This window comes from Acinonyx jubatus, chromosome A2 (assembly GCF_027475565.1).
Source record: "Acinonyx jubatus isolate Ajub_Pintada_27869175 chromosome A2, VMU_Ajub_asm_v1.0, whole genome shotgun sequence".
Lineage (NCBI taxonomy): Eukaryota > Metazoa > Chordata > Mammalia > Carnivora > Felidae > Acinonyx > Acinonyx jubatus.
Genome location: NC_069383.1, coordinates 3041160 through 3068959, shown reverse-complemented (window position 1 = coordinate 3068959; position 27800 = coordinate 3041160). Strand labels below are relative to the sequence as shown.

General features: G+C 46.4%; 1 protein-coding gene and 1 long non-coding RNA gene across 2 annotated transcripts in view; one reads left to right on the top strand and one right to left on the bottom strand.

Annotated features, from left to right (window-relative positions):
• The window catches only part of PAXIP1 (PAX interacting protein 1), a 51387-nt gene extending 49276 nt beyond the window's left edge, over positions 1-2111 (bottom strand). The window contains 1 exon segment of the mRNA XM_053217828.1: positions 894-2111. Within this exon segment, the coding sequence (XP_053073803.1) occupies positions 894-974 (81 nt within the window). The 5' untranslated portion in view covers positions 975-2111.
• On the top strand, positions 1435-27032 carry LOC113596763 (uncharacterized). Its single transcript, XR_003417582.2, has 3 exons — positions 1435-1540; positions 23269-23380; positions 26134-27032. It is a non-coding gene; the product is annotated as an uncharacterized LOC113596763 (long non-coding RNA).
• Positions 27033-27800: the final 768 nt, after the last annotated feature.

The following is a 27800-nucleotide window of genomic DNA, read 5'->3' as shown; positions in this document are numbered from 1 at the left end:
ACAGCCCAGACGTGTGCACTCCTGTGGCAGGCCACACCAGGGCCCACGTTCACTAAGCCCCAGCAGCCTGGACGTGGGGTTCCTGGCTGAGCTCCATCACCTTCCTCCTGTCCACACTATGGGACCTACTGTTCTGGGAGCCCAGACACACGCGGTGGGCAGCAGGAAGGATGCTCCCAGTCCAAATTTGCCCCAGAAAGGAGCAAAGTGGCAGTTGGCTGAGGTGGCAGGCTTCGGGGGGAACTTACCACACGCGACAGAGGCCGGTCCCCCACCAGGCGTAGGGCAGTGACATTCCGTCCTAGGCCCGAGGCATGGACCCTCCTCCCCTCCTCCCTGGTTAGTAAGTACCCTCCTCTCCAGGTCTCTCTCCTCCCTGAGCTCACCCTCCAGATGCCCTCCTGGCCAAAGGTCCTAGTAGAGCACGACACAGATCTGTGACCCTCCCCCCATCTCCCCCAATCGTAGGTCCTTAAGACCCCCCCTCCCCTCCAGCCTCCCGGCCGCGGGTCCCGCAAACCACCCCCACATCCCCTCTCTCTCCTCTGCTCCCCGCCGGGCGCAGGTCCCGCAGAACCCCCACTCCCAGGTCTCCTGACTCCCCTCCCCGGGTCTCCTCCAGAAAGTCCCGCAGACCAACCTCAGGTCTCCTCTCCAGATCCCCTCCCGAAAGTACCGCAGACCCCCCCCCCCCCAGGTCCCCTAGCCCCCGCCAAGCTCGCCGGCCCCGGGCCTGCTCGGCACAGGTGGCCCAGCCTCCGCGCAGCCAGGCCGGCGGGCTCGGCGGGGCCCGGGCGGCGGGGCCCAGACGTTTTGCGCCCGGGCGCGCGCCCGCGGCGGGAGCGGGGACGGGCCGGGGACGCGGAGAGCGGCGGGCGGGGGCGGCGCGGTACCTGCGGGTCGATGTCGCCCACCGCGTAGTACTTGACCTCTCGGAACATCTCATCGGGAACTTTGGGCGCCGGGTCCGACATGGTCGCGGCTGCCGGAAGGCTCCGCGGCGGCTCCCGCCCCGCCCCGCGGGGCCCGCTCCCCAACGGCGCGGCCGGGGCCCGGTCCTGCGAGTCGGGCCCGCTCCCCCGCCCTCTGCGCCCCCGCCCGCGCCGAGCGGCCCAAGCGCGGGAGCCGCGCGCGCCCTGCGGGACGCACCATCCCGCCGGCCGCCGAGGGGGAGCGCCGAGCAGCCGGCTGACAGCCGGCGCCGCCCTGCGGCTCCGCGGCGGCCCGCGGCTCCGAGGGCACAGGCACCGCACAGCCCGGTCCGCAGACCCGGAGCCCGTGGCCGCCGCCTCCTCACAAGGGGGCCCTGGGGACGCGCAGAAACGCGCCCCCCCCCCCTGACGCAGCCCAAGTGGGCCGGTCCCGGGAAAGAAGGGAACGCGGAGGCCCCTCCCGTCAACACGCGCGGACGCCCGGGCGGCGCGCGCACGCGGCGGAGGGGGCGGGGCTTGCCGCCGGCCGGCGGAGGCGATGGCGGCGCGAGCCGGCCTCGGGCCACAGGGGAGCTCACGTCGCCGGCTGCTGCCCGACGGGACCCGAGGTAACGCCTCAGCGCCTGGGGCCGAGAGAGGCCGGGTCTCGGGTGCCGGGTTCCAGCTGAGGGGCGGACGCCGGACCACGTTCGGGACCGAGCGCCACGGGCGAGCCGAGGGCCCCAGGCCCCGCCGGGGGGCTTCTCCCCTTCGCACCCGAACCCCACTTCCGCCGACAGAGGCCCGGCTCCCCTCCCCCTATAGCCTCTGACGGCGGCCCTCCGTGACGTGCGCTCTCTGACGTCATCCTGGCGGCGCCGCCGTGACGTGCGCTCTGACGTCACCTGGCGGCGCCGCGGAGCTGGCGGGAGCGTGCGGGCGCGGCTGATCGATGAGTGTGACCGGCGGCCCGGGGCGGGCGCTGTGGCGGCAGCCGCGCTGGGGCCTCGTCCGGAGGCGGTCGGGAATGGGACCCGGAGGAGGCCGAGGCCGCCACCCACTGCTGCGTCAGCCGCTGAGTACTAGGCGTTTTCGAGTCCGTGTTGGTGAAATTGGGGTTCTGAAAGCCAGGGGAGTTGTGAGAGTTCCCGCGGCCGAGGAGGCAGGCGTGACCGGCCTGTGTTCCGTCGGGCTCCGTCGGGGGGTGGGGGGCTGGGGGGCTGGGCTCCGCGGTGCGCGGCTCTCGGGCGCGTTCCCGCCTTCCCGCGCTGCGGTCCAGCGCTGTTACAGAAATAATCCACTTCCTCCTCCGGTGCACGCCCGACGGTGTGTGCGTTGTCGGTCGTGATAGCGTTGTAGGTTCGCTGTTAACTGTGGGCGCAATAAACGAGTCCAAACACAGAACCAGAATTCGCACGCCCTCTTGTTGTGTGAGAACACTTTCCTTCTTTCCTTAGCTCTCTCCTTCTTTCGTTAAAACACCCAACCAAGCACGTAATTTTTTAAAAGACTTAAAGCAAACAGGTATTTTATTTTCGAAGTTAGAAACGAACTTCGTTTAGCAGGAGAAATTGACCCTGCTGGGGCCTCAATGATTCAATAAGGCAGATTATGGAAGTAAGCTATTTAGTCTAAATCTGCATTGTTTAAAATCTCATCAGCCTGTCAAAACTGCAAGGCATCCCGGGTGAACTGTGCCAAGTCCTGGGCCGTGCACGCGTGTGGGCCTCACAGCACGGCCCGGGTCAGCAGCACACAAAAGGGTGTATTTCTGGAGTGTATTGCCAGTAAGGAAAAATAAAAACCTTTGGAGGAAATCTGATTTGGTGTGGGTGGTGGATGTTCCGAGGAAGTCTACAAGACCGGCATCTGAAGTCATCAAGGCGAATCCGTCTGCCGAAAGACAAAGTGGCAATTCAATTTGAAAATCAATTTGAAAATCAGCACTAAAGGGGCGCCTGGGTGACTCAGTTGGTTGAGCGTCCAACCGCGGCTCAGGTCATGATCTCGCGGGTGAGTTCAAGCCCTGTGTCGGGCTCCATGCTGACAGCTCGCAGCCTGGAGGTGCTTCGAATTCTGTGTCTCCCTCTCCCTCCGCCCCTCCCCCGCTGTTGTTCTGTCTCTCCCAAAACTAAATACAACATTTAAAAAAAAATTAAAAGAAAATTAGCACTAAAACATAAAAATGATTTTCACAAAAGTTTCCTGTCTATAAGATGTTCGTGTACAAAGTTATAGAAGAAAAATACCATGTTGAGACCGCTGTATTTTCTTCACAAATAGATACTTCTTATTAATTTCTGTGGCACTTAGGAGAAGACTGTTCAGGTTACTAACAGTATCTATTCATTAAAGAGATACATTTCTTTAACTTGGATGCAGGTACTAGCCTCGAATATGACACTGAGCATTATTTTTACACTTAGGCGCCTGGGTGGCTCAGTCGGTTGAGTGTCCAGCTCATGATTTCATCCCACAGTTCATGAGTTCAAACCCCAGAATTGGGCTCTGTGCTGACAGCACAGAGCCTGCTTGACATTCTCCCTCTCCCTCTCCGTCCCTCCTCTGCTAGTGTGCTCTCGCGTGCGTGCTCGCTCTCTCTCAAAATAAACTTTAAAAAAATATGTTTTTATGCTTCTCCCAACTAACTTCAAAGCACGGTCATTTTGCTGATGAAGTCTTAGGAGGATAAACAGACTGATGCTAATTTGGAAATAGGGTAACATTTCTCATTTTCTATTTTGCAAGTTAAATAACCTGAGGCTACAAAAAAATGAAATGTGAAATTGAAAAAGCAAAAGTAGAGTTGGGAATACTTAAACTGTACCTACTGGTGGGAATTTGAGGCATTATTTAGAAAAGTATCTCCAAGTGGCTTTTTAAAAATGCATCTCTATGTTGGGTACAACAATCTCAGTCCTGTTGTCGTATTTTGTTAAACTGGTCACACACCCCTTAAAGTTAGACGTTAGCAATGTTTAGCAAACCTTTCATTTGGGCTTATAGACTACAGCATTTAACCTTTTTCATGAAAGGAAACGCTTAAGTCAGAGGCACAAAGAAGCCATTTTGTCACAGGGAAACCTGGGACCCAGATGTTACTTCTTTATGGGAAAGGTGCAGTCAACCCAGCACAGTTGCCACCAGCAGTCATCCAGCTGTTTAGTATACAAAGACTAGAAAACACAGAGACACCTGGGTGGCTCAGTTAAGTGTCCAACCCTTGATATCGGCTCAGGTCGTGATCTCAGAGTTGGTGAGTTCAGCCCCAAATTGGGTTCTGTGCTGACAGTGTGGAGCCTGCCTGGGATTCTCTCTCTCTCTCTCTCTCTCTCTCTCTCTCTCTCTCCTCTCTGCCCCTCCTCCACTTGTGCTCTCTCTTTCTCTCTCTCTCTCTCTCTCTCAAAATAAACTTAAAAAATTAGAAAACAAGTAAAAAAACAAATTATCCCAAATCCCATCCCCAGAAGCAACACTTGAAATCCTTGCACTGTCCCATCCTTAAAAAAAAGGATACCGTAGTACTCTTCTGTTGCCACTTAAAAAAGGAATTGTACCTCCTTGTCAATAAATAATAGATCTGCATTATTTGATGGATACACCATACTGTTTTTTTAAATAAAATATTTAATGTTTACTTGTTTTTGAGAGAGAGAGTACAAGCAGGGGAGGGGCAGACGAGACACAGAGTCTGAAGCAGGCTCCAGGCTCTGAGCTCTCAGCACAGACCCTGATGTGGGACTCAGACTCACAAATCACAATATCATGACCTGATCCAAAGGCAGACACTTAACCAACTGAGCCACCCAGGCGCCCTAACCATACTCTGTTTTTTAGTGTACTTGAATTTAATCAATTCTGTATTGTGCTTTGTTTCCAATTTAACAATTACAGTGCTCCAATGAAGCAGTCATCTTAAAACATGCATGTGTGTGTAATGTACTATATACAGCTCCATGCTCTTAAGTCAGAAACTGTGGTCCAGACCTGTTCCCCATCTCTCTGAGCACAGTGCCTCGCACACAGTGGGTGTATTAGTCAAGAGGACTTAGGTCAGTTGTTCTCGACTATGGGCAGTTTTGCCCCCCAGGGGGCACTTAGCAACATCTGGAGACATTTTTGATTGTCATGACTAGAGGTCGGGTACTAGTGGCATCCTGTGGGTAGAGGCCAGGGAGCTGCTAAACATCTCAGAATGCAGAGGACAGCCCCGCAACAGAGGATAAACCGTGCAAAATGTCAGCAGCACTGCTGTAGAGAAATACAGTTTAAGATGATGTAGCAAATCACATTCCACCGGACTAAGACCTTGAAATTTTCTTGCACACAACTTGGTGGCTTGCTCAAACAGCTTTCTTCCAGATGGGCACCCAGGGCCTCTGTCATCATGTGGCTTTGCTGTCTGAGAGCCATTTCCTTTTAGCTATACACACCAGGAGAAAGCACGGAGAACATCACGCAGGAGGTTCTATGGCCAGGCCTGGAAAGAGCAGCATACTTCTGCATCCAACTACTTCCATTGGCCAAAACCTAGTCTTGTGACCCCAATCTAAACTGCAAGGGAGGCTGGGAAATGTTGTCTTCTATGCATCCAGGAAAAGGAAATGGGATTGTTGGCATCTTGCCAACTTCTACCATTTTTAGTTTAAAAAAAAAAGTCTACAAATTAAGATTAAGGAAGGTGATACAACATCAAACAGGGGCGGCTGGATGGCTCCGTTGGTTAAGTTTACGACTCTTGATTTTGGCTCAGGTCACGATCTCACAGGTTCATGAGTTCAAGCCCTGAGTTGGGTTCTGTGCTGATGGTGTGAAGCCTGCGTGGGATTCTCTCTCTCTCTCTCCACCCCTCCCAACTTGAGTGAGCGCTCTCTCGCTCTCTCTCTCGCTCTCTCTCTCTCTCTCAAAATAAACTTTAAAAAAAAGCAGAAATTGTTAGATATTTAAAAAAAAACATGTTTGCACATAGCTACTCAATAGGTATTTGTTGAATAGGGTTCTTGACTATTTATGGAAAGGATGAATAGTGTTCTTTTAAAAAAGCAATCAGGTATTTGTTGAAGGCCTTCGTGGACACGCTGGGTGTCTTGTGTCATCTTACTCCCACCCTCAGATCTACGTTCCACCCTTCACCTCATTCTCGGTCCCAGGACGCTGACCTGACTGGACTGTATAGTCTCCCTCGTCCTCTGCCCCTCCAGGTGACCTTGGTGAACAGGGAAACCCAACAGAGTTGAAGGGAGGGAAGGCAGAAGACTAGGCCGTTTATTCCAAGTTCCGCGTCAGGTTGACTTGAGCTCGCAAAGGAACCTGTTCTGTACAATTCTCTCCTTCCAGGTTCTGGCCACCTGGCCTTCTCCTCATCCCTTTGGGCCTAGGCTCTTGCATTATCCATCTATCCTTCCTGCACCTTCGTGAGTAGTGCCCTTACAAACTAACTTTCCCAGATAGTCCTAATTTGGGTGTGCGCCTTGAGTTGCAACCCTGGCTGATACAACAGACAGGAAAACCTGATGGGGACATTGCAAATTGTTTTCCTTCAAATAAGAGATTACATCTGCCCTAAAAAACCTGAAGATAGTTGGGATACACGAGCCTGGCGCTAGTGGAATTAAGGGTAAATGCAGCAGAGATTTAGGGAACAGGGGCTCATGTGCCAGGATACCTGGGGAAACCTCCTTGGATGGAGTGGATAAGAAAGAAGTGATTCTCGGAGGGGGAATCACTGACAAGGCATGTGAGGTCAGAATGCTGGCATTTCTGGGTACGAAGTTGCACATTTTAGATAAGTTCTCGATTATTTGATACAAGGAAAAATGGGGAACAATACAAAACAAATAAGCTATGTTCAGTATATGAAGAGCCTGGATCCCCACCCCCAACCAGAGCAGATTGTTGAATTCGAGGTATAGAATAATCCTGTAGCTGTGGTAATAGGGCAAAACAGCTTACTAATTATTCAGAGTTAAGTACTCTGGGACAGGCTGGCTGTAGGATTAACTGTTGCTTCATTCATGGCCTTTGAAGTGTGTGGAAATAAAACTGTCCTGAATAGCATTGACCATTGATGTGAACCAGTGAACAGCATTAACCCACCAAGAAATTAGAACACCCCCATTCATAGCAGTTAAAATGAACGAGTTAAACATTCACATTTGGAGGGAAGAAGTTGTGGCCTCTCAGCAGCCACTAGCACTTTGTGACAGTTACCTTGATCGTATTGGCTTGACTTCATTCCTGTCAGTGTTCACAGGTACCAGCAGCAGGAAGGACACACGGAAGCAAAAGCGCCCTGAAATTTGGAAGATCCCCCGCAAATTGGGGCCACGTGCCTGCCTGTAGGTGAGATCAAGTGTCTATCGAAGCCCTCCTCTTCGTCAGGACAATTTTGGGTGCTGGCTTTTGGGAATCTATATTGGCTTACCTCCCCAGAGCGGGTCCCACAAGAGGGCCTCGACCACAGTGCCCCATGCTCTTGGCAACTGCATGCAGTATGAGAATAATGGGCGAAGAGTCCAAAGCCTTCCAACGGGATACCTGCTTAGATATTTTTACAGCACTTCCAATGACACCTGAGCATCACGACCTTACTCTCCAAGCTGTTGTTACCCAGAGACTTTCCCGAGGTTACAAATGTATAACCATAGCTCATGCTGACTGGCATGACAGTCTAATGTTGTAGAGAGAGTTGTGTCCATCTCACGGTTCACCAACTGCGTAATAAAGACTCTGAGGACCTGGTCCTGTGCTCTGTCACACTGACAAAGATTGCCACAAGCTGGCTGTAACTTCCTGACTTGTTCCTTCTACTTAGACCTATTTTCATCTCCAAGATACTGTGACTGTGTCTCACCTCTTGAATAGAATACTCTGAGCATGAGAAACCTGAGGCCCAGAGAACTGAAGCAACTGTCCCATGACCAGTTACTAGCAGAATTTGGGCTAAATCCGTCTTCTTGGACTTTAATTCATTCTTTTAAAAATTAAAAGGAACAAGGTTTAACTTCACATATAATCGAAGTAGAAGAAAGGTAACCTCTAAAAATACCATTTATGGGATGGAAAACTGAGCTTGGCATTGATTTAAAATAGTCCACCAATACATTTTTTGCAGCTAATATCTATTCCTCCTCTGGAGTCGGCTGAAGATGAAGAGATGGTTGTTACATCTAAATCCAAAACTTCCTGATTTTAATGTCTTGTGTCAGTTTTAATTTTCTGATTTAATTAGTTTCCTAATTAGAAGGGGTTAAATTAATTAACCTCATTATTTACTATATATTTAATGATTTCTCCCCTATTGGGAGTTACTCAATTTTCAATAATTGGAAAGCTTATGACAAGAGGGAATATTGCCAAGTTTTACACTTACTGCTTGCTGATCAGCAGCAGGAACAGGACAGGCTAAAGGGGACTTCAGGTGACCTATCAGGTACACGCAAAGGCCGTTTCCCACTTGTTTTGAAACATGGTGCACGGAAAAACTTGGGTCGGGATTCCATAATTGCTATCAACTCTGAGTGGCTATATCCTTTATTTCAAAGATATCCTGGAACATAGGATTTTATAAGAAATAGCCCTAGTTCATGACAATAAAATAATCATGAAGTTTTGGATAATGCTAGATAATTACAATGAAAAGGAGACTTTCGGAAATTGCCACCCATAAAAATGAAACACTAAAATATTCAGATTTTCCTCAGACTTTGTTAATGGACAACCTCAATGGCATTTGGGAAGACATAGTAAAATCATAGTCTAATATCCACATGGCTTGTGGAAATCACACAGGCCTGTTCCTATGTATAGATATAAGCGATTTGTGGATAACAACGTTTTAAAGAAGTAATATACAACGAAGAACACAAACGAGGCCCTATCCATACAATGGCTGAATTTTTCTTTGCCCACTTTGGAAGTACAGTCTAAGGCAGATTTGGGTAATCTGTCCTCTGCTGTGCAGAGACTAATGGAGACGGGAGGCAGCTGCTCATTTCTCCATGCCTCTTCATTGCCACTTGCACATAGCACCATCACTACCTGGGAGAAGCCCAGACCCACAAGAGGTGACGTGAGGCAAGATTGGGTGGTGGTGCAGGTTTAAACGCACACCTAACATATTTAGTAGAACGAAGTGGTCTGATCATAGGAAATTTGCTTCAGTTGAGCCCTCAGGTGCGTTGCAGCGAGGACTTGCTCAGCAGTCCAGACACACCCATAGAACGACTGGGTCCTGTTCTAGAAGCAATGCCAACATGAGTTGTGTAGAGTGACCGAATTCACAGCGGGGAGATGCTATAGAGACTGGGATGATTAGGGAGAGCCTGGTAGAGGGCCCGAAGGGTAATAGGAAGAGGACGAAGACGTCCATCCTGCTGGGAGCGTTAGGCCTCAGCAGAGGCCTGGCCCGGAAGCAACATGGCGGGCGGCGCGGCAACTCCGGAAGTAAGGACAATGGTGTGGGCGGACCTCTGAAAGGCAGCAGCAAGCACCAGATGGAAGACCTTCAGGGCACACTGTGTAGGAAGTAACAATAATTGCCCGTATTTATCATCGATCAGAATCTGTCTATTATGAGGGCTAAATTTGAGACAGTAGAAGCTGGTCTTTAATTTGATCCCGTTTGGAAAATACTGGCCGTGCTCAGTGTAGACTCTGGGTCTACAGTACTCCGGAAGTGCCAGCTGCACAGCGCCACCTGCTGTGGCCCCACACTCACCGTAGCTTCTTGTTGCCTGTGGAGCGAAGTTCAGTCCCATTAGCCTGCCTTCCATGAGCTCCACGATCACCTGTTATTCTTTGACATACACCCCATCCTTATTCCCCAGAACTGAGCACCCCAGACTTATATCTGCTACTCCCCTTCATTCACGCTCTCTTCCCACCAAACTGGACTACTTTCTTCAATCACAGCCACAACTCTCACCTCCATGGCTTTCTACAGACTGTCCATCTCTCCATCTGGAATGACCCCCTCCAATTACACACCTATGCAGATCTTACCTCCTCCTCCCATGGCCAAGCTCAAGTGCCCGTTTCTTGAAACATCTCTCAAGCCTTGAGATAGAAATATTTGTCCCTTCTGTTTATGATTACAAACAAATCATGTAAGTGAAGGCTCTTTGGCACGGATCAAGGGTGACTAAGCTGATCAAATATGAGAGAGTTTACCTCAACCCGTTGTAATGGCTGGTGTGATGCATGTGTGAACCATTTTCAAGGCAAGGAATACAACAGGGTAGGGAACCTAAATGTGATAGCTTACCTCCATCCCTATATCTAGATATAAAATACCAAAAAGACTTTATTTTGAAATACTTCGTCATCTCACACCCCGTCCCCACGTAATCCTTCCACGACTAACTGAAACAAGTCTTATTTCCCTTAACATGTATTTCCCCCGCTGTTTGATATGGTGCCCGATGAAGAGTGGACAGTGGACACATATTTAAAGAGTAGATGGCTGCACTTTGAATGAATTAATATTGCTAAAGGTTTTGAGGCACCATTAAAGACAGTCATCCTTGTGCAAATTTAAAACTTAACTCTTCTCGTGAAGTTGCTATGTTACTGGCTGTTGGGTTTTATTTTACAGATGGGGAAATGCTCAGAAAGGTTCGGTCTTGAGTCAGCAAAGTCTTTTTTGTGAAAGGCCAGGTAGAAAATATTTCAGGCTTTATGATCCATAAAGTCTGTTTTGATTTCTTACCTTGGCTGCTGCAGTGTGAAAGCACCACGGACAGTGTGCTTACCAATGAGCAAGGCTGTGTTTCAACAGAACTTTATTTGCCAAAACAGGCAGTGGGCCAGATTTAGCCTTTGGGTCTTGGTTTGCCGACTAGGGGTGTGGGGGCAGGGGGAGGGGCAGGGCTCCAGGGTTACAAACTTGAAAGTGGAAGAAACAAAGACTGACACCCAACAGGTGTGAACTAAGCCACCAGCCTCACAGCCCCGGTCTGCACGCTTTCTGCTTCACTCTGATAACTCTCTGCTCTCCCGGGGTCTGTCTGAATGCTTGACCATCAGGAAAACAGGGAGATTAGGGCTAATTAATTAGTCCAGACTTTGAAATCCAGAGAGAAAAGGGCCTCATATTAAGTGCAAATCATCATCCTAAGTAATATGTTTGTGGCACTTTCATTAAATTTTCTCTCAAATCTTGAAAAATATGTATCTCCTGGCTGCCAACATTTTCATCTTAGTATAATTATGAAGCCTCCCCAAATAATCATTTTTCGGTTTGTGATACTCAGTGGGGCACAATGCCAGCTGCTGAGACCTGACCGAGCTGTTTGAGACTTATTAGCACGGCACAGGTGAAAATGAGTAAAGTCTTAGTGAAATTTGTTCATAGTGTATTGAATATAAATGCCTATTGTCTAGTGGCATGCGTGGAGAAAAAAAAAGAGCACTAATCAAAAGAAGTTAAAATAATTCCGTGTCAAGATAAATATAGGGATTTAGGGACATTTTCCCAAGATATTAATAAAAACCATTTTGGTTACCAAATACAAGCCAGACATTTCAACATGTGATAACCGTTTTTATGAACAACATGTTCACAAACAGAAAATGGTCACAAAATTAAGTATGTGGCTCCTTAAGTGAGTTAAATACCTTTTTTAACAGGAGCAAGTATTTTGGACCTGAAGCTTAGAGCAAGTATTTTGGACCTGAAGCTTAGAGCAAATCTAGGGACTATGAATCTAAAAAAGTATCACTCTTTGTTTATGGACTTCCTATTCCTGGTCAGTTCTACAGACACATTTTCTAAGATACTAAAAACCCAATGACATCAAAGTTCTAATACTCTCCTCTGTTTCCTAGGCAGGGTTTACAAGTAACTCTGAACTCCGTTTAAATCAGTTCATCGTCTTTCCTTGAACACATGCTACCCCTTCAAAGACAGAGACAGCGGGAAGTGGCTTACCAGTTCAGAGCATGGAAGCTAGAGGATGAATCAGAAAGAGAATCGCAGGAAAGAAGCAGCTGATGTCCTTCAATTGGGTGGCAGTGACTTTCTGTTATTTCGTTTGTAACAGAAGAATAGCAGAGAGTCACCTCCATGAACACAAAAGCAATTTACTTTCAGAATTCTTGGCCCAGGAACCCTCTTCAATTACTGAGTGATTTAATAGAGTTCCGGATAATTCTAACATGTTTCTAAGTGGGAGAATTTGCTTAACCTATTTGCCTATGTGTGGCAGCTCTAAGGAATTTCACCGAAGTACAGAAAATGAGAGGAATATGCAGACGGTGTTGAGTCCCGCATTCCACTGCTATGGAAAATTTGCAGAGTATTGGGTGTGTGTTATAACATCATAAACACTGAATTGTAAGTGTTGTAATTTATGGATTTTACTCCATTCGCCTACATGTTCATTAGGATTAGAGAAAGCAGGTTCATTTAGATCAGAGAAAGCAGGTTCACTTATATCCTCTTTAGCATCAGAATTTACAGATTCATCAGAGATTAGCGCACCTGAAACTCAATCCGTCGGTGTTTGCCAGTTTGCCACAGCCTGTTCTGGGCAGCACCTTCTTGGAACCCATCCTGGGAACGGTTGCTTATTTCCTGAATCATTTCAGACATAAAATGATTGAATTTCAAGGCTTCTTGATGCTGAGTGAAGATGCAAAAATGCAAGTAAAATAGGCTTTACAGGGACTTGAGCGGGGCCGTGTCAAGGTTTCCCTGCTCCATTCACTAGTCTTCATTTTCTTCCTTGGTGCCCTACCATCCCCTCTTCTGTCTTACTTGACTTGGTGTTATCGGTGATCTTCATTTCTTTGGTGCTCAGATGGGAGCCATTTGGGGAAGTTGGGGTCGGTAAGGTAAAACGTGCCAGAGGAAGGTTTAAATCCAGAGGAACATGACTTCTCTCACCTTGCATCTTGCAGTAATGTTTTATTCGTAGTAATTACATATTTGTTCACATGTCCACTCCTATCAACAAAAAAGAAAAAAGAAAGCCTGCTTATTCATATTGCCACTTAAGGTCCCTCGATGGGCCTCTATTACCTTGCATCAAGTTCCCAGACCTGTTTTTTTTTTATTTTATTTTTTATTTTTTAAAATTTACATCCAAATTAGTTAGCATATAGTGCAACAATGATTTCAGTAGATTCCTTAATGGCCCTTCCCCATCTAGCCCATCCCCCCTCCCACAGCCCCTCCAGTAACACTCTGTTTGTTTTCCATACTTATGAGTCTCTTCTGTTTTGTCCCCCTCCCTGTTTTTATATTATTTTTGTTTCCCTTCCCTTATGTTCATCTGTTTTGTCTCGTAAAGTCCTCATATGAGTGAAGTCATATGAGTTTTGTCTTTCTCTGACTGACTAATTTCACTTAGCATAAGACCCTCCAGTTCCATCCATGTGGTTGCAAATGGCAAGATGTCATTCTTTTTGATTGCAGAGTGATACTCCATTGTGTATATATACCATATCTTCTTTATTCATTCATCCATCAATGGGCTTTTGGGCTCTTTTCATACTTTGGCTATTGTCAATAGTGCTGCCATAAACATGGGGGTGCATGTGCCCCTTCGAAACAGCATCCCTGTATCCCTAGTAATGCAACTGCTGGGTCGTAGGATAGTTCTATTTTTAGTTTTTTGAGGAACCTCCATACTGTTTTCCAGAGTGGCTGCACCAGCTTGCATTCCCACCCAGACCTGTTTTTCTCTTATTCCATCTAATAATAATTTGGGGGCATCTACTGCTGCCTTCCTGACTTGAGTATCCCTGTTCTTACAACTTGCAGCTCCACATCTGTCTGGAGTGCAGGGGACTCTTTGTTCTCCCGTGCCCTGTGATTAGAGCCAGTGGAGAGCTATGACAACCTATGACTAGCCAGATGCTTGCTAAGGGCAAAAAAATTACACAATGGATAGGGGGAGAAGGAAGTTGTAAACTCCAGCCGTGACCACATGACCAGTTGTAGAAGCAACAGCCTCACCCAGACTGTTCAATCAACTCCACAGCTGTGTGAGGTTCAGTTGCTATGATGAATTCCTCATCCTATCTTGCGTTTGTTCTGCTTATCTGGTTAAACCTAGATTCAGGGTCTGTGATATACAAATTCATGTGCATATACAACTTCCTTCCCTCTTTTCAGGTGAGAACAGAGAAACTTTCCTTCTGACTCTAAAGCGTTAGATCTTATCCCACCTGCATACATCCTGAATAAGTGTATCACTTATTCTTTCTCTCCCTTATATATTCAACCTCTCTTTATTGGGTCTTCCAAAAATCTTTTTTTTTTAATGCTTATTTATTTATTTGACAGGGAGGGGGGGAGTGTAAGGGGGGAGGGGCAGAGAGAGAGCGAGAGAGAGAATCCCAACACAGGGATTGAACCCACAAACTGTGAGACAACCTAGCTGAAATCAAGAGTTGGGTGTTTGACTGAGCCACCCAGGTGCCCCTCAAAAGCTTTTAAATAAGCTCATGCTTTTATTTTTTTAAAGTTTATTTATTTTGAGAGAGAGAATCCCAAGCAGGCCCCACACCATCAGCCTGATGCATGGCTCCAACTCACAAAGCATGAGATTATAACCTGAGCTGAGATCAAGAGTCAGACACCTGACCAACTGAGCCACCCAGGCACCCTTAAACACCCTTTGTAAAGTCCAAACTCTCTGTTAGCCTGGGTCCCTGAGCGACCACAAGCAGCACCTCACAGTGGATGTGGTGTGTGAGTTAGAAAAGATTGTGAACCATGGCAAGTTCAAATGCTGCTGCAGGAGAGTCTAGCTAAAACTTGCAAGACCAGAGATACAAGCATGAACATGGACAGGTATGAAGTTGGCTCTTGATAGGTGAGGAAAAGTAGTTGGGAGAGGGCCTGCTAGCCTACAAGTGGTACCCAAGCACCAGGATAAATAAAAGACAACCATTTCTTCCATACTTGTACCCTTCTCTCAAGGTTCAAAGTCAACAGAGGGAGCAATGAATTTGTCAAACCTGGGTTGACGCCTATCCTCTCTTTACACCATGATGCTGACAGAGGGGCTTTGAGTCTTTCAGTACCTCCAAAATAGGCAGGTGTCTCAATGTCTTGTTCCTCTATCAAGTGTCTACAGTGCTGGGTGACAATTACCCCTCCATCAGTGGGGTTTTGTCTTAGGGAAAGGAAAAGGATTCTTGTGGCAACAATAGCAGCAAACAGATTAGTGTATTTTCTCTCCCTTTTTCTACTTATACGGCTAAGCAAAACATAATCGTAAATATTTCTGTCCCTTTTTATTTAAAAAAAGTTAATTTCACAACTAGTTTCCACTTAATATATCATGGCATGCCTCCAAGTTAATATGGATACTTCTAACCTAAAAAAAGTTATACAGTTCATATCGTGGTTCTACCATAATTAATTGAACCATAACCTGAATGCCCACTTATAGAGATAGCTCTAGTTTTTTTGCCCCCCACAAACAACACAGCAATAAACAGCTTTGTCCTACAATTAAGAACTGGTGCTTTTATTTCTGAAAAATTGAGTACTGATTCTCAGAGAAGGATTGCTGGATCACAGAATATACACTTAATTTTGGTAGGTCCCCCTAGGTTATTTCCTCCCCAAAGTAACTTATATTTCCACCAGCAGTTTTCATTACTGTCAGCAGTGGATAGGATTGTTCATTTCCCTACACTCCCATCAACTTTAGATGTTATGCTATTCTTCACCCATCAGATTAGAAAAATGAAAAAGATTTAAGAAAGTAAACTACAGCATTTCTCTCTCTGCAAGGGAGACTGGTCACCTCTTCATATCTTAATTTGCTTTTAGCACAGCAGTTATGCTCGTTTTTAATTCATGTTCTATATCAGGAATGCTTTGCAAATCCAAGCCTCTTAAGATGTCTCTGGAGGCAAGTGTGTATGTGTTTGTGTGTATGAAAGGATATATACATATACAAATAATATATATTCACATGTAGACAGGTGTGTGCCAAAGGCAGCAAGACGTGTGTGGCTGGTGAACCTAGGTTATGATATGTGGATTCTCATTTCATTATTCCCTCAACTTTTCCAGAAGCTTGGACATTTTTCAAAATAAATTGTGGGAGAAAGGCAGTCTCTCCATTTGCAAGCGTGGTATATCTTGCGTCTCTGGGTTTTCCAAGACTCAGACCTGGGCTGCCTGACTTCTTTACCCATCACTCTATGTGTCCACTGATTTCTGGCTTCCTGCCTCCCTGGTCCCTGATCTGTAGGGTGTCTCAGCCTTCGGTATTCACCTGCCTTCCAGTACCACCCACAAGCTAAATCCAAGGAGTGTCCAAAGTTTGGCAGATCTTCTCCAGCAGCCGAGCCTCTCTTTATGACTTGCTTGGGGAAGTTGCACCAAGTTATTGCACATAAGCTCCGGGCTGACCAGCAGTCCCGATTTGCCAGTAACCGGAAAGACCTGCATCCTGGGAAATCCCTCAGACTGGAGCAAACTGAGATGGTTGGTCACCAACAACTGCCTGCCCAACCCCTGTGAGAGAAAAAGTTACCCTGACCCTTGTTAAAACAGTAAGGAAGAGTTTTTCAATAGAGGAGAGAGATTGGGCTCAACTCCGAACACCTCAAAGACAACTGGGGATTTCTAGCCAAGGAGAAGACTGAGGGGTCATGGTATGGAAACTACTAAGAGGAGGCATCAAGTATAGGGGTCTCTTGCTAATGTGGCTGAAGACAGGCCAGGTGGGGAGGAGGACCTTGATGAGACGTCAAGGGTGGGTGGGGTGACCTAGCAGGATTCTTGCTAAGACCAGGCCGGGCAGACCCAAGATAGGACTAACCAAAAGGAGGGCTCCATGAATCCAGAAAAAAGGTCCATAAAACAGAGTCTCTGTTGCCTCCACATTGGAGAAAGGGCCGCCAGTCAGAGTTTATAACTGAATCGGTGGCCCGAGGACTATCACTGCCATCCGAAAGTGAGATTGTTGTTGCAGAGTGGGACAGGTGGCTCTGAGGACGCCAAGACCAAGGGTAGGAGGGCCAGTCAGTGCAGCCCTGCTCTAAGCACAACCAAGGGGGGGTAGGTAGTTCATGAAGACTTTACAGCATTGTTAGTCCCTGTATGGTTAACCCATAAAACTGTTACATGTAGCTACCAGAATTATTGTACCCATATTATATACCCAATTATTGTCACCAAGACCTAAAACCTTTTAGTGACTCCTGCAAGTCTTCCTGGCCACAAGAGAACCAAGGTCAGCCATCAGATCTCACAGTCGGGCTAAAATGTCAGGAAGTGTTTTTCACAAACATCTTCATTAGCCAACGTGGGCTTCGGATAGATTTTTTTTAAAGGGCATTTACATATCTAGGAAAATGGCCATTCAAAGAGAAGTTTTGTGACCTAAGGAGGGAAAAAAAACAGAAAACAAGAATTTTTGCTTGTAACACCATGATGGGCCTCAAAAAACATGCTTCTTACCGAAAGATATACTTATATTTTACCTGAAAAGGGCTCAGTAGTTATTCTTCGGAAGCTGTTGGTGTAGTAACTCCCCGGAGATTAACATGAGTAGCAACAACTGGTCAGGTAGGTTTAGAGTCAGACAAACAGCTGCGGGGAGCCGCAGTGGGTGGTGGGACCCCGGCAGACTCAAGTTTGATTCATTGATTGGCTTAAAAACTCCTGCAGCACATAAAGCTTAATTGGGCGCAGAGAGAGCTGGGGCCCCAAGACAATGATGACGAAGGCAACTGCACCTGCTCAGAGTTCCAACACGACCGTGGATCTTGGTGCTTGAACAAGACATCTGATTATCTGCGGAGCACAGGCTATGGTTAGAAGCACATGCCTGCAGCCGTTGAATGCATGGTTTCCTCTTTAGTTCTTGTAGACGATGCCGTTCGTTGATCTGCAGGATGGACGTCAAGCATGTGAACGCGAAAGGGTAATGCCCCCTGCCCTGTGAGAGTGGTACTGTTGTCCCCTGACAATACAGAGTCCACTTTGCCAGCACAACTTTGTGGATCTTAGCGGGTTAGAGCTTTGAGAGTTCTAGAACTGACCAGGGCTAGAGTATATAGCAAAAAAGCAAGGTTTATAATACAGCGTCATCACTGAAAAGCAGGAAAAATCACATGAGAGAGCGCCAGTGATTTTAAGCTTTCCCATTTAACTGTCATTAGCAACCCTACTTTGTCCTCTCCTTTCGCTGCTACACGGACCAGAAGGCTAAGTATGAAATTTCCCAGCCTCTTTTGTAGCAAGCATCGGCCACGTCCTACAATTCTTGCCAGTAAAACAGAAATAGGAGGCTACCATGGAGGCGTTCTGGGGGAAAATCTGCGTTCCTGGTTCCCTGGTTTAGGTACGGAGTGCACAGGCAGAGCTGAGCAGAAAGTTGCCCTTCTTCTTTTTAATTAATTAATTTATTTTGAGAGAGAGAGAGAGAAAGAGAGCAAGTGGGGGAGGGGCAGAGAGAGAGACAGAGAGAGAGAGAGAAAATCCAAGCAGGCTCTGCACTATCAGCACAGAGCCTGACTCGGGGCTTGAACTCACCAACCCTGAGATCATGACCTGAGCCCAAACCAAGTCAGACACTTAGCCGACTGAGCCGCCAGGCACCCCTGCCCTTCTTTGTGAGCCTTTTCTTTCTTCTTGTACACAGGCGAGGTGCTTGGATGTGCAGCAGGCAGTGTGAACACACGAGGGGGCAAGCCCGCCTGCAGAGGACAGCGGGATGCGAAGACGGAGCTGAGTCCTTGTTGGTATTGCTGTCACGACTCTAACCCAGGGCCACTCATGTGATGACCCCAGTTGAAACCACTGCTCATCGGGCATTCAGTTACCTGTAGCTGACCACCTTCTTGGTTCCCTACGATAATTTTAAAAAGGCCGAAGAACAGGGGCACCTGGGTGGCTCAGTCGGCTGAGCGATCGACTTCAGCTCAGGTCATGATCTCACGGTCTGTGAGTTCAAGCCCCACGCCGGGCTCTGTGCTGACAGCTCAGAGCCTGGAGCCTGTTTCGGATTCTGTGTCCCCCTCTCTCTCTCTGCCACTCCCCCACTCATGCTCTGTCTCTCTGTCTCAGAAATAAATAAACATTAAAAAAATTTTTTTTAAAGGCTGCAAAATAATACACAAAGCAGCAGATGGTTGCCATAGGCATATGGCATTATGCTTTTAAAATTTTATTATAATGTACTGAAGCACGGCAGGATTTAATATTGCTAAGAGGAGTGAAACGTGACATTTTTAAATAAATATTTTTTATTTTTAAATAATTTTAAATAAATGGTTTCATGACCATCATGAGCTCTCCATTCTGCTGAAGGTAGTTGTTGCTGGAGGACATAATTAATCTGAAAGAGACAACTAAAAACATTTTTTTTTCAATATTTATTATTGAAAGAGTGAGACAGAGCATGAACATGGGGGGGGCAGAACAAGGAGAAGACACAGAACCTGAAGCAGTCTCCAGGCTTTGAGTTGTCAGCACAGAGCACGACGTGGGGCTCAAACCCACCAACTGCGAGTTCGTGACCTGAGCCAAAGTCGGACGCCCAACCGACTGAGCCACCCAGGCGGCCCAAAGAGACAATTTTTTAAATTAAACTTTTTACTTATTTATTTTGAGGGAGACAGAGACAGCGCGAGTGGGGGAGGGGCAGAGGGAGAGGGAGAGAGAGAGAACCCCAAGCAGACTCCGTGCCGCCAGCACAGAGCCTGACTCAGGACTTGAACCCACAAAAACGAGAAATCGTGACCTGAGCCGAAATCGAGAGTTGGCTGCTTAACCAATTGAGCCGCCTGGGCACTACTGGAAGAGACCATTTTAAACTGAAAGATACTGAGCTGTTCCTACCGTCGAATTCTTTTTTATTAAGGCATAATATATCCACAAAGCATAAGATCAAGTAACATGCACAAGTCACACTTGTACAGCTGAAAGAATCTCACAAGGTGGGCACACCTGGGAAACGAGCAAGAATTAGAACACTAGCCCCTTCTCGTCACTGTCCCCCCAGACCACAGCTAACCACCCTGATTTCTGAGGCCCGAGAGTCATTTTCCTGTTAGTAGAACCGTGCACATGGAAAGCCGTATTCAGTAGAATTCTGTGTCTGTCAGCCTTGGCTCAAAATTCTGTCTGTGAGATCCATCCCCGTTGTACGACGTAGCACAGGCTTCTCATCTGGTGCTGGGTAGTATTCCATGGTGAACGTGCTAATTTACCCACGGAACTATCCGCAGTTAAGGTCCTATGGCCCAGGACTATGAACTATGCTGGCTCAACAGGATGGTATGTGGACTGCTGTATCAGAGGATCAGAGCTCAGGTGAGTCCTTGGAGAGTGGTGCTGGCTGAGACCCTGCAGGCAGGAAGGACGCGTCCACATTTGCAGATGAATAGGTGCCCTCGGCAGGTGGCTGGTTCCAAGGGAATCAGTGTGGGACACTATGTGAGGGACTGGTTGATCTCCTCAGAGGATGGTGCCGGTCTGGGGGCTCAGGATTGGCCTCTGCTATTGGCAGGTTGGATATCAGGCAGGGACAGTGACTAAATGGGGCTTGGTGGGAGGGAGTCTATACTGTTCTACCCATACGGAGTTGTCTTCCCTTCCGCCATGGCGTCCTCACGCAACTATTATCCTGCACTAGGCTGGCCCGTGACAGTCCCCAGCCAGTCCCCAGCTGGCCGGGCCATTCTGCCACCAGTATTTCGCTCTGTGGGGTTGCCCTCGGGAGCATGTGAAAAGTAATTTAAAAAGAGAGAGAGAGATGTTCCCATTTCGTGTGTTATTCCCTTTGGTTCATCCACGTGCCTGCTTCCACAGACCAACTTCTTCCCAATCTTCCACCTCCGAGGCCTTTAGACCCTGCTCGTGAGTCTTTGTATATTCTTACTTCGGGCCATTTCTCTTTCCACACAAAACGGATGGTTGGGTACGCCACCTAGAGCTCTGCCCATTGGGGGATATACCGTCTCACGAGCCCGCCCCCGGAGCGGGGGCATGAGCAGCATAACGCCAAGGTGACCTGTCTGTGAGCCACTCTCGGCTCCTCTCATACCCCCTCCACTAGCCACGTGGCCACGGTTTTGCGCTAAGGGGCAGGAGCTCACACGGGGCTGACAGATGACAGGGTGGTCTAGGGCACCTGCTTGTGGAGCTTCCTGGTGTTTCCATTTTTATGCGGCTTTGCTACCAAGCCCACCCAATCTCGCAGGTGCGTCTGCACGAATCAGACCACGACAGCGATACCTTGTCCTGTCGCCACTTAATGTCTCATGCTCGGATGCTCTGACTCCACTAAAGCCCTGGCACACCACAAGCTGCTTTTCCAATAACGCTTTCTGTGCAGATGGCACGACTTTGCATCAGAGCAGTTTATACTGTGACTCTTTTACTGGTGTTCACCACACAATCTGCATGGAGTCTCCTCCCATCCCAGGTACGTTTGCCAAGTCTCGAGGCCACGCAGAAGGGCTGCTTTCCCTGCCACCAGGAGTCTGGGACAGATCCCTTTCCTGCTGTTAGCCCCAAACAGAGCTGGCAGCCTCTTCGTGTCATTGGATGTAGGAATCAGAGCAGTATTCTCAAGCATAGAATATGCTGCCTGTGGCATCCAAAATACCATGCAGTTAGTTTGCTTCCCTTTTAGTGGTGGGAAATCCCAGATGCAGTAATCTTTCTTTTACGTTGGAAGGAATGTCCTGCCAAGTCCCGGACAACTGGACCCCTGACATCTTCACTGATATAGCAGTTGCCTGGATCTTCAAAGGGTTTACTTCCTGCCCTATGCGGCACACATCCTTTACCAAGGACTGGCAAATTGCCATCCGGTTCTATTAACATTCTGCATTAACACAGTGGACCGAGGTGATATTCTGATGAATACTGACGACAGCCATTCTCAATTTGGGTCCCAGGGCCTCCTTTACATTCTTCAGAATTCTCGAGTATCCCGGAGAGATTTTGTTTACGTGAGTTTCATCTATATATGTTTCCTGGAATATAGTTTTAAATGGACAAATTTCAAACACATCTGTGTATTAATCTGTTAAAAATAAAGTAATAAAGCCATTACGTATTTACATAAATGGCATAGCTTTAGGAAAAAATGACTCTATTTTCCAACAAAAATTTTGAGGGGCATTGTTTAACATTCTTGCAAATGTTTTCAAGACACCTGGAACCTTGTATTTGTTCCTGCACACCATCTGTTGTGGTACGTTATTTTGGCTTAAGTTTACAAAGAAAATCCAGCCTCATAGAAATAGATAGCTGGAAAGTGGAGGGTGTTTTAATAGTCTTTTCAGATAATTACGGATATGTTTTTGTGATGGTATATTGAAACTCAGTAAGTGGTAGTTTCTTAAAGGTTTGTTGTAATACGGAATCTGAAGTCCTATGGTGCCCTTTTTGGACTCCGTTAGGTTAAAGCCCATTGGTCTATTTTGCCATTTGAAATAGGTCTTTTATTCCTCTCTGATTGTGCACCATCATGCACTGGTCATTGGCTCACTGAATTCTCCAGATACTCCAGGTGTCGACACCTTTCATTATATAATGTCAAAGACTCACATTTGTTAATCTCACCAGCAATCTCATCAGAAAGGTCGTTAAGTATTGGGAAGCTGTCAAGTTCACGGTGGTGGTTATGAGTTTTCCAAAATTCTAATTTTCACTCAAAAGCTCACATTTCATTATAGGCAACAAATGCTGTCGGTTGTTTGGCCTGAAGTGAAGGCTCTTCATTCATCTTGACAAAATATCTACCAAATACCCAAGACTCAGTAATGATAGTTTATTACCTGTCAGTAGTTCCTTCAAGTAAAAATGGTGTTTCCTTAAAAAAAAAAAAAAGTGCTTTTCGTTCAAATCAAATGATCACATGCATGCTTTTCCTTCAGACAACCATCTTCTTTCAGTGTATCCTAGAAATGCCATATGTGTACCTTCCGACTTGTAACATTGACTTTTAAAAAGATGTGTACTCAGGGGCGTCTGGGTGGCTCCATCGGTTAAGCATAGACCTTCAGCTCAGGTCATGATCTCACGGTCCGTGGGTTCAAGCCCTGCATGAGGTTCATCAGGTTCTGCGCTGACAGCTTGGAGCCTGGAGCCTGCTTTGGAGTCTGTGTCTCCCTCTCTCTCTGATCCTCCCCCACTAGCACTCGGATCCTCTCTGTCTCTCAAAAATGAATAAAAATGTTTAAAAAAATTTTAAAAAGATGTGTACTCAAAGGTCTGGATTTGATATAATTAATATATAGTTTAATCTATTGATATAATAAATTACTTATAGTATAAACATGCTATATAGTACTATATACAGTATTACTTATACGTATAATTTATTACTTATAGTAATATAATTTAATATAATTGATGCTTCCTTAGGACATTTTTCAGTGAAGCTGGCAATTTTTCCTTTAGTTTTCCTCCTGCGAGTGCATGGCGGCGAGGACTCTCATCCCACTGCTCTGATGTGCTCTCCAGTCCCCGCTCTCAGGTTTGCACACCACTGCCTCCGCACCCTCGGTGAAAATGTCAACCCAGTGACAAAAGCAAGCCGTGTCTTAGTGTTATTGTGAAAATAGCTTTGACCTCCTAGACCTGCTGGAAGGGCCCGAGGGGCGTCTCAGGGTTTGTGGACCCACACTCTGAAAACCATTCACCTAGAGGATCCAGGATCCTTCAGTCCATTTTATGACCACGAGAGGGAAAGTTAACATAGCCCCAGAACAAGAGCATAAATGTTTGCTGTTGGCTGTTCCAAGTGCCTGTTCGAACTGCTTTGATTCTCCTGTCTGATGGGAGTGGAAAACAGCTCAGTGACCAGGCCAGTGGCTGGCTGCATACCGGGTAGTGAAAGCTGTGTTAATCCACTCCAGCCGGCGTGCCAATTCAGCTGCACCTGCACGGGCTGTGCAACTGTGCTACTAATGCTTGATTAAGTTTGTGGTAGATCCCTGTCATCTGCCGGGATCCAGCTGATGTTATAGGGATTAAGTAGTGACTTCCATGTGGATAAGACAGGGAGGTGATAATCTCTGCCATTTCCCTTCAGCTGTGTTGTTGTTATTTTCTGTCTTGGCTGCCGGTTGTGGGAGGAGTTTTGGAGGCTCCCTCTTGGCCTTCCCTATCATAATAGCTTTTACCCCACAGGTCAACAGACCGATGTGGGGCTCTGCCAACTACCACAAATGCAGTCTAATCTTCTGGGAAGTGGAGAAATAACCCCTGGGGAAGGTCCACTTCTCTGGACCTTCAGAAGGTCTCTACTCTGACCTGGACCTTGGCCTCCATTTGTTGGCTGGCCTCCAATCGCTCCTGCTCCAATGAGGAGGCCATAGTAGCTCCTTGGATTCCTAAATATCAGTGTCAATTCAGACTGTGTCCAACAGTCCTCGGAAGGTCTGGATGCTTCCTTTCCTCCATGCACAGTTACCTGTGATTATAGCTGTCAGTTCTTTGGGAGAAGGACTGAGGATATTTCTGAGTACACGTAGTACTGTGTTGTAGGGTCACTCATCACAGGCACCTGGCTTCTCTTCTCCTTCAGTCCGTGGGTTCTGGGCCTGAGAAGTGGTTCAGGTGTGACGACTGGGCAGAAGACTGTGTCTCTTTTACTAGGCTAACTATCATCGGCCTCCTCATCACCCATGCTTGGTTTATTTTAAGCACATGCCTTATGCAGTGCTCTGGTCAGCTGCCCATCTATCTAGACTCGAGGTTCACTGTGTTCTTTTCACCATCTCCATAGCTCACTGCAAATTGGCCCCTCCCACCTGCCCCTATGACTTTGTTGTTTGTCACAGTAATTATGGGAGGAGCACCATATTATCCAAGAGGTGCAACTTCCACAACCACGTCCTGATATTATTTTATAGGATTTCAATAACAATTTAGCATCTACTTATTCCTGACTTCACCTTCTTCGGAATAACTAGGCTTCAAAAAAAGTACAGCATCACTGCTCTGAGGTTAGAAGTTAACTTCATTTTTATATTAGCATGTTTCCACTCAGATAGCCTTAATTGTGCCTACATCAAACACAAACACCAGTAGTTTACTTGGGAGATCATTTTTTTTTCTGATTTTGTTTTTTTTCAGCAAATATTTATGGAGCCTAATACATTTTAGGCTCTTTGTTGGGTGTGATAGGAAAACAACAATAAAGAAAAGCTGTCTGACTTGAGATATTCATTATTCAGCCTAATGAATTGCCTATGACTAGGATAGTCAACCAGTTCATGTAGTTCATCCAGAAAGACATGGAAGGACAGGCCAGTGGTTTGTCGTCAAGATGAAAGGGTTGAGCAATGGTTTATTGCCCCGGAGCTCCTCTGAATGATAACCTGTCACCCTTGATACAGGTTCTCCCGGACAAAGTCTGTGTGTATTGCCCTATGAGGATGCACCCAGAGAATAACCCATTGTTAGTGGTCTCCAAACTAGGTACATGCCCCCAGGTGTGTGTAAGGCAATCAGTGGGGGGTTGGGCTGAAAATAATGTCTATCTGAGCCCTTTTATCCTTTGAAAAAGGAAACAAATACACTCTATCATATATAATCTGGATTTTGACTAGCAGGTTTATTCTTTTGGTTGCATGATATGTATGGAGCTTGAGACATCCTGAATGAAAAGTAAGATCTCCACCGGCTGATGGCACCTTGTTCTTTAGCTTTAAGTCTATTGTGACCTGTGATTGTTTTCTACTGTTAAGTAGATTAGATGAACAAAACAATAGATTTTTTTTGTATATAAATAGGGGCAAGCAGTTGTTTTAAATGTGTGGGGACTTCTGTCTTTTCAGTTATAGGCTAGATACATACTTATCATCCCATCCACAATACATTGCCATTTTCTTCCTAACCAAACAGCAAGCCTAGATTTTTCTGGCCATTGTTAAGCATATGGAGAAGGTAAGCCCTCAGGCCATTCAGACTGGCTTCTCTGGTTATTTTTATTTTCTCTCACCTTTGGAAAAAATGGTTGGGAATCACATTGAGTTCTGTAAATTGCTTTGGTTTTTCCCTTACCATTAAATAATCTCTTAAGGCTGCTATGGATGGAATTGTGCCCCCCATTCATATGCTGAAACCCTAAACCCCAATGTGGCAGTATCTGGAGACAGTCTTCAGAAGGTTAAATGAGTTCATGAGGGTGGGGCCCTTATCCAACGGGACTGTGGGCTTAGAAGAGAAAGATTGATCTCTCTCTCTCTCTTTCTCTCTCTCTCTCTTTCAACTTTCCGCAAGCCATGAAAAGACCCCTCATCAGAACCTGCCCATGCTGAGACTCTGATGTCAGACTGCCAGACTCCAGAACTGTGAGGTCAATGTCTGTTGTTTAAGCCACAGTCTGTGGTATTTTGTTTTAGCAGCCCAAGGCAATGAAGACAAGGGCTTAGCTTTCAATTGTTGTGAAATCCTAATTATTTGTGTAGTAAAACATACCAATTAAGAGCATAGACTTGGGGGGCACCTGGGTGGCTCAGTCAGTTAAGCATCTGACTTCAGCTCAGGTCATGATCTCACGGTACGTGAGTTTGAGCCCCCTGTCTGGCTCTGTACTGACAGCTCAGAGCGTGGAACCTGCTTCCGAATCTGTGTCTCCCTCTCTCTCTGCCCTTCCCCTACTCATGCTCTCTCTCTCTCTCTCTCTCATAAATAAACATTTAAATAAATCTTGCGGTCTGGGGAAAGTTCCTTCATCTCCAGGATTCCATTTCCTCAATTATAAAATAGGGATAAGGATTCCTTAATTTTCTTTTTGTGGTAGGACCACACAGGGATATGCATTTGACACCTGGTTTGCCATATAGATTTTATGTAATAATGATGATGCCTTAATGGTTTATTGATCTCATGAAATTGTGATGGTTTGGTGGATAGGAAAAACCTTATCCCTCCCATCCTTGCAAGTAGGGTGGAATAAGGTTATGTTCTGCATTTTGATTTTTTCTCACTTTAAACTTGTAATTAATAATCTTAGTTTGGAGGCTCATGGGAGGCTCAGTTGGTTAAGCATCTGACTCTTGACATCAGCTCAGATTTGGGAGATTGAGCTTTGCACCAGTCTCTGCACTGATGGTGCGGAGCCTGCTTGCGATCCTGTCCCCCACTTGCTTTCTCTCTCTCTCTCTCTCTCTCTCTCTCTCTCTCTTCCTCTCTGAAAAAAAAGAGAATCTTAGTTTATACTTGAATCAAATAGATGCATACCTTCCCATTATAAAAAAATGTAAAACAAGCATCTTTCTATATGCCAATGATATGGCTTAATCACAAGTTGTAAGTAACTTTAGTAGACAACAGAACTTGTGTCCAGTTATTCCTAGGATGAGCACAAAGTACATTTTATAAAGATGTGTTTTAGTAGATGTCCCTTAATTTGTCATTGTGTTTATAAATCCCCCCCCCCATGGTATATCATCTTGGTTGTATCTTTCGTACGTATCTTTTGTTGGATGGTGTATTCATTGGCTAGAGCTGCTGTAACAAAATACCACCACTAAGTGGCTTAAACAACAGCAATTTACTTTTTTCTGTCACAGTTCTGAAGGCCAGAATTCCAAGATCAAGGTGTCATCAAGTTTGGCTTCTCCTGAGGCCTCTTTCTTTGGCTCACAGATGGTCACCCTTTTGCTGTGTTCCCACACGGTTTCCTTCTGTGTGTGCACATTTCTGGGGTCCTTTTGTATGTCAGACTTTCATCTTCCTATGAGGACACCAGCCCAACTCACCATAGGAGCCTCTGTTTAACTTCATCACTTTTTAAAAACCCTATTTCCAAATACAATCATGTTTTGAGGTACTGGAGGTGAGCACTTCAACACAAGAATTTTGAGGGAGAAGGGGACATAATTCAGCCCCCAGGAAGAAAACCAGGAAATTCCACTCCTCAAAACTGGCATTTCAGAGGTGCT